Source organism: Lathyrus oleraceus, chromosome 3, assembly GCF_024323335.1.
Source record: "Lathyrus oleraceus cultivar Zhongwan6 chromosome 3, CAAS_Psat_ZW6_1.0, whole genome shotgun sequence".
NCBI lineage: Eukaryota > Viridiplantae > Streptophyta > Magnoliopsida > Fabales > Fabaceae > Lathyrus > Lathyrus oleraceus.
In genome coordinates this window covers 239,960,554-239,967,874 of record NC_066581.1, presented here as the reverse complement: position 1 = coordinate 239,967,874, position 7,321 = coordinate 239,960,554, and the positions used below count along the sequence as shown (strand labels likewise).

The 7,321-nt window shown below is 32.5% G+C and overlaps 1 protein-coding gene and 1 non-coding gene across 2 annotated transcripts; one reads left to right on the top strand and one right to left on the bottom strand.

The window, feature by feature from the left end:
- Positions 1 to 471: 471 nt before the first annotated feature.
- Positions 472 to 554, bottom strand: TRNAL-UAA (transfer RNA leucine (anticodon UAA)). Its single transcript has one exon. It is a non-coding gene; the product is annotated as a tRNA-Leu (tRNA).
- A 2,832-nt stretch (positions 555 to 3,386) lies between these two features.
- LOC127126594 (germin-like protein subfamily 1 member 7) lies at positions 3,387 to 4,490 on the top strand. The gene is made up of 2 exons (XM_051055545.1): positions 3,387 to 3,612; positions 3,699 to 4,490. Exons 1-2 carry the CDS (start codon positions 3,495 to 3,497, stop codon positions 4,244 to 4,246), a joined length of 666 nt encoding a protein of 221 aa, XP_050911502.1. The 5' UTR covers positions 3,387 to 3,494; the 3' UTR covers positions 4,247 to 4,490.
- The last annotated feature ends 2,831 nt before the right edge of the window (positions 4,491 to 7,321 follow it).

The following is a 7,321-nucleotide window of genomic DNA, read 5'->3' as shown; positions in this document are numbered from 1 at the left end:
GCTGCATATTTGTTGAATACATTTCAAACAAAGAAACTTGAGAGTTTTGAGTTCGGTAGCATATCAGAGTGTGCCGAGATAGCTTTGAAAGAAGTTGGGTGATATTGGAGAATTGGGGATTCTTATAGGGTATCACTCTACCGGTGGTTACAAAATATTTGATACAACAAATAGAAGGATCATGATTAGTAGGGATGTCATTTTCGACGAAATAAAAGAGTTGCAGTATAGTGCAACCGATTGTTATGATATGTCAACCAGTTACACTAATAAGAAATGCTTTCATGCAGTGTTGGAAGGTACATAACCAACCCCCATTGAAGACCAAATGAAAGAAAATGTTAGAAGATCATCAAAGCAAAAAAGTTTTGAATTTTGTGAGAAAGAAAATTATATAAAAAAAACTTGTTGTAAAAAAGATTTTTATAACTTTATTTTTTATGTAGTATAAACCAAATAGGAAAAAAACATTGCTGGCTGTGGGGTTCGAACCCACGCGCACTTATGTGCAGAAGATCTTAAGTCTTCCCCCTTAACCTCTCGGGCAAACCAGCTTGTTGTTATTTTTTCACATACAATAATTAATCAAACAAATTTTCACTTAGATTAAATTTTATGAGCAATCTAGAACTAAGAAGAAACTTATAACCAATCCCATTCTTACAAAATTAAAAAACCGTAACGCAGAAAAATTCCTTACTCTGCATCAAATCAAATCAAACGATTTTACATTCATTCATCTTCAACGGTGGAACTTATGGAATCAATTTTCGGCACAGAGAAAGATAGAGTGAATTTTCCATTCTACTTCAAGTTCGAAGCATGCAGACATAACGATCAATGCTCCAGGCTCCACACAAAGCCATGCATCATCTCTCTCTCTCTCTCTCTCTCTCTCTCTCTCTCTGAGTGTTCAACGCATATGACAGGAAGGAAATATTGGTTTGTTACAATTAATCTTTTCATGAAGAACAAAGTAAAGTTCGTAGGTGATACCACTCTAGCGGTTGAAGGGATCAGTGATGTATCAATCAAGAGAATGAATGGTGGAAATTCTTTGATAAAGGATGTATTGTATATCCCCAAAATAAAGTGTAATCTTCTAAGTATTGGCCAATTTCTTGGGAAGGATTAGAATATTCATATGGAGAACAAGATGTTATGCGTTATGGATGCAAACAAAGTTTTTGTCCCAAAAGTTTCTATGGCTCCCAATAGAACTTTCAAAGTTGAGTTGAAGGTTATGGAGCATAGGTGTCATGCAATTGCAACTAGTAGAGAATAATTGTTATGGCATTATAGGGTTGGCCATCTCAACTTTAGAGATCTCAACGTCTTGAAAAGGAAAAAGATGGTTACCAGATTGCCATTGATCAATATACTAGCTGAAATTTGTCAAGACTGTGTGCAAACGAAGCAACATAAGGGAAAATTAAGCAAGGATGCATGTTTTAGAACCAAGGTCACCTTGAGGTGGTGTATTCTGATGTGTGTGGACCGATGCAAGTTGATTCCGCTGGTGACAATAGATATTTTATCACACTCATTAATGATCATAGTATAAAACCATGGGCGTACGTAATCAAGAGAAAGGATGAGGTACTTAAAGTGTTTAAGAAGTTCAAGTCCATGGTTGAAAGGAAAAGTGGTCACAAAATTAAAGTTCTCAAAAATGGATGGTGGAGGAAAATATGTCTCAAATTAATTTGATAGGTTCTGTGATCAAAATGGCATAGTACATAAGGTAGTACCACACTATATATCATAATAAAACAGTGTTCCCAAATGGAAGAATCACTCGATCATGAACATGGTGAGAAGAATGTTGAAAGGGAAGAACTTGTTGAAAGAGTTATGAGGAGAAGCAATGTCCAGAGTTGCATATTTGTTGAATACGTTTCCAACAAATAAGCTTGAAAGTATTACACAAGAGGAAACATGGTCTGGATTTATACCGAATCTGAGTCACTTGAGAGTTTTCGGTTCGGTATCATGTCAACATGTGTTGGGATAACTTAGAAAGAAATTGGGTGATAAATGGAGAATTGATAATTCTTATAGGGTATCACTATACTTAAGGTTACAAAATATTTGATGCAACAAATAGAAGGATCAAGATTAGTAGGGTTGTCATTATCGACGAAATAAAAGAGTTGTGATATAGTGCAACCGGTTGTTATAATATGTCAACCAATTACACTAATAAGAAATGCGTTCATGCAGTGTTGGAAGGTACATAACCATCCCCTATTGAAGACCAAATGGAAGAAAATGTTACAAGATCATCAAAGCAAAAAAAATTGAATTTGGTGAGAAAGAAAATTATAAAAAAACTTGAAGTAGAAAAGATTTTTATAACATTATTTTTAATGTAGTATACAATAATTGATAAATAAAAAAGGTCGTTGGCTATGGGGTTCAAACCCACACACACTTATGTATGCATATCTTATAGCTTATGCCTTAATCTTTGCAAGTGAGGTTCTAGATGAAGAACCTATAGACTATAAGGAAGTTTATGAGGAGTCGAAATAAGACTGCAATCAATTTGGCAAAGAATATGATAGCACATGGACGAAGCAAGCACATCGAAATGAGGTTTCATTATCTTCGAGAGCAAGTTGCAAAAGGAAAGTTGAATCTTGAACACTGCAGAAATGAAAATCATATTGCAGACATCATGACGAAAGGAGTGCAGATCGAAGTGTTCAAGAAGTTAAGATTTATGATGAATGTGGATAGCTTAGGCATAATAAATTAGGTGGTGTGTTGAATTGTAATTCCTTGTGTCGAAGAAGGTTGTTCGACAGAGGGAAGGAAGTGTCGAAACATTTATGTCAAAATGTCGAAGCAGGTTGCTCGACAAAGATTTTGACTTAGGCTTATTTTGTAATTTTAGCTGAATTAGGTTAGTTAGAGTTTTTGCTTAGAGAGCAAGCAAACACAACCTATAAATAGAGAGTAACCCATTTTAAATGAAGAAATATTAATTTTGAAATAAACTATTAAAGTAAAATAAAAAATGAAACATATCCTTAATTAATTATTATTTTGTTGACACAGTAAAATCAGAAATGGTCTTTCTACCCAATTGCTAAAAAATATTCCACATTCCACCAACTGTTGTTGACAATAGATGGTGTGTTAATTTAAAATCAAAAGGTAAATTTGCTGAAGATAATGCATAGATAATCAAGTCGTTAGTTGTTTATTTACTGGGAAACTTTGAAATGGTCTTTCAATTATTCCTTGTGTTGGGACGAATGTGAAACAATTATTATAAAAATTATGTCTAAGGAAGTAAGACAAAGTCTATTATACTGATCTTAATTTGATTTATGAAGAATGATTCATTATCTAATACTAAATTAATTACGGTAAACTTCAATTGCAACCCACTTCAACGTTTCAACCTTATAAATACCAAGATTTACATGCAACAAAAATCAATTCTCACAAGCAAACAATAATTTACATAAAAAGTGAGTTGCAAAATGAAGGTCCTTTACTTCCTTGTTACCATCTTGGCTTTGGCATCTTCTCCTTCCTTTGCTTATGACCCTAGTCCTCTCCAAGACTTTTGTGTTGCAATTCAAGATCCCAAAGATGCTGGTATTTATATATTCTTCATAAATCTTTTTTTAATTAGCTTGTGTTAAGAATTTACTCTATTCTAACTATATCTTGATGATTTGTAGTATTTGTGAATGGAAAGTTCTGTAAAGACCCTGCGTTAGTTAAAGCTGAAGATTTCTTCGAACATGTTAATCCTGGAAATACCTCAAACGCATTAGGCTCTCAAGTGACTGCAGTCACTGTAGATCAACTATTCGGACTAAACACACTCGGCATATCTTTGGCTCGCATTGATTTTGCACCTAAGGGTTTAAATCCACCCCACACTCACCCTCGAGGCACTGAGATCCTTATAGTTCTTGAAGGCACCCTTTATGTTGGATTTGTCACTTCCAATCAAGATAAAAATCGTCTCTTCACCAAAGTGCTCAACAAGGGTGATGTATTTGTGTTTCCTATCGGTCTCATCCACTTTCAACTAAATGTGGGATATGGTAATGCCGTTGCAATTGCTGGACTTAGCAGTCAAAATCCAGGAGTTATTACTATTGCAAATGCGTTGTTCAAATCTAATCCCCCTATTTCTGACGAGGTTCTTACCAAAGCTTTTCAAGTAGATAAGAGCATCATTGATTATCTTCAAAAGCAGTCTTGGTACGACAACAACTAATTCGAGAACATAATAAATCAATTTATTCAGTATGGATAATTGATTTATGGTCTTCAATCACATCCTGCAATCAACCTTCCCTACTTTCTTCTTCTTATTATTGTTAATAAATAAAATGTATTGTCTTTTATTTGAACATGTGGTTATTTTATTTTGAGTTTCATTTGGTTCAATAATAGATTGTTTTGAGGATTTTTGTAAGCTAATAATTTTCTATCCCAATGGTGATCATTATTTTGAATTATTAATGACTCTTATCCGACTATAAGTTAAACTACATACTAACAATAATTTATTTTTACCATTTTGATTTAGTTTTTAGAAAATTCGTTACGAATATTAATATTATAATTTTCACAATAATTTATTTCCATGAGAATAAGAAATAATACTCAAATCTTTTCTTAATAAATGAGATGATACATGAAGTTGAAGTCCTGAGTATTTACCCTATACATGTTTACTTTTCTTTGAACATGAGTGTGGATGCTCATGTTTTGGAAGATTTTCAGGAAATAGTTATGATTTGAGACATTGTGACTGCCTTTTGAGATTATTAACTTTTGATTCAATATATCTTCTTAATGTACATCAACAAGTACACGGTACATACCTATCATTATAGTAACGCATTTTCCAAATTTTTCAGAGGTGAGGACGACTTTCATAAGTATCATGGCATCATAAATGCTACAAATTGTTTTAGCAATGTGTTTTTCATAGATTTGAAGCATGTGAGTTCAATGATAAAGATCCGTATATTCTTCGATATTCATAACAACATTTGGAAATTGAATGGATAGTTGAAAAATGAAAGAAATACTTAGCTTGAAATCGGTAAGAAATAAGCTTGTGTGTGAACATGTGAATTTTAAAAAATAAAGTCTCATACTACAATTTAGTAGTGCTTATATACAATAGATTGGCCTCTTATGGTGTGTCCCAAAAGTATTCAATTTTAGTAATTGAATAAGTAAGAACTAGGATGTTTTGTCTTGGTCGTGCCGTGGTTGATTGTCTGCCTTGCACAATTTTGGATAGTGATGCAAAACTTCTTAAAGAGAGCAACCTAGTTTACGACTTGACCCAATAATTTCTTATGTGCCAGATTTCCAAAATCGAAAAACAAGAATCATAATACCTTTTCAAACTGACATGGCTATCGAAGAAATTATTAGTACTTCTGATGTTGCCTCTTATAAGCCATTCAAGTTTGAGGGATGTCATTTTAAATGTTAGAAACCAAAAATATGTTTTTTCTTAACCATCAAAAAGTTTGTCAACTTTTTGACCGATAACATTTCTGTCGTTCTTTATGGATCAAATGCGCAAATTAACGACAAGTAATATGTGGATTTAGATGGAATTGTTATTTCTGATTAATCTAAATCTGCTGCACAAATTAAAGAAAAGGATTTACAATTTAGGAAAGAAATCAATTCATGGAAAGAGAATGATTATCTATGTAAAAAATATATTCTTAATGGATTCGCAAAATGTAACCGGACCTAACACTTAGTAGACTTGTCTCTTGGTTGCAAATCAATTGGCTATATTAGTTTATAAAAGAAACTAAAACCTGATGGAACAATTGATAAATACAAAGCTCACCTTATGGCCAAAGCTTTAAGACAAAGACAAAATATAGATTTCTTCGATACTTTTTCTATGGTCACTAGAACTTTCATCGATTAGGACTCGAATTGAGAATGACTTTTATTACTTCTATTTATAAATTAATAGTATACTAAATGAATGTTAAAAACTTCTTTTAAATGGTGACTTAGAAGAAGAAACATATATGGACCAATTGGATGTGTTTGTGATTCATGGATAAGAAAACAAGGTATGTAAGTTAGATAAGTCTAATATGGTCTAAAATAGGCACCAACGCAAAGGTATGAAAACATTGATAATTTAATAATATCAAATGGGTAGAAAGTGATTGAAAGTTACAAATGTGAAAAATTATAATTTGCATTATCATATGTCTCTATGAAGACAAATTACTCATATTTAGATCAAACATTCGGTCTGTGAATATTGTGAAATCACTGTTGTGCAACAACTTTGATATGAAACACCTTGGAGAAGTCAATGTTATTATTACAATCAAGTCACTTTATCTAGATGAATTGCTCATATTTAGATCAAACATCGATGTTATGAATGTTGTGAAATCACTATTGTGCAACAACTTTGATATGAAAGACCTTGGAGAAGTCAATTGGATTCTTGGAATCAAGATTACTAGATCCGAGAAGGGAATATATTCTGATCAATCTCACTATGTGGAGAAGATTTTAAATATATATAATTACTTTGATTGTAAATTTGCTTGTATACACCATATGACCCTAGTGTAAAATGATTTAAGAACACTAGTGATACTGTGAGACAAACTAAGTATGCGAGCATCATTGACAGACATAAGTATACCACTGATTGTACTATACCTAACATGGATAATTTGAATAACTTTTTCCGCAAGGATATATTAATTTTTAGTCGAGATAGCTATCAGCGTTTTCAACTTCAAATCCTACTAGGCTTTCTAGGTGGAATTTTGTTACTATTTGAGGAGTAAATCTCCTTTGTGAAGACTTAGACCTCAAGAGAAATTATATACTCTATAGGAGAGTTTGAGTTGAGTCTTTATATTTATAGTTTGTACACTATATTCTTAGGCATTAATTCTAAATCAGTTGAATACAATTTTGAATTGTATTAGAAATTTTATCTTTCATATTTTTAACTGAATAAACACACTTAGTAGAGTGCTCGAGTGAAAGTGAGAGGTGTCTCAGATTTAGGGAGAGTCTAGAAACTAACAGGTAGTATTAGAAAAAGAGGCATTGAACTGGATGAGTTCAAATCATATCAATTTGTACTTTTGATTATTAAAAGTGAATTTCATTTCGTTAGATCAACACCCTCCATAAGTATGTGGTTTTGCACTGAACTAGGTTACCAATTCTTGTGTTATTTATATTATGCCTATATTTAGTCTGTTATGCATTTAAATCGTCACACACATTGCTCCAACATTCTGTTTGACATCTTGTCATCCGAAGA

Coding starts and splice junctions, on each gene's coding strand:
- LOC127126594 (XM_051055545.1), top strand. CDS start 3,495: ATGAAGGTCCTTTACTTCCTTGTTACCATCTTGGCTTTGGCATCTTCT. Junction 3,613..3,698: donor TCAAGATCCCAAAGATGCTG/GTATTTATATAT, acceptor GATGATTTGTAG/TATTTGTGAATGGAAAGTTC.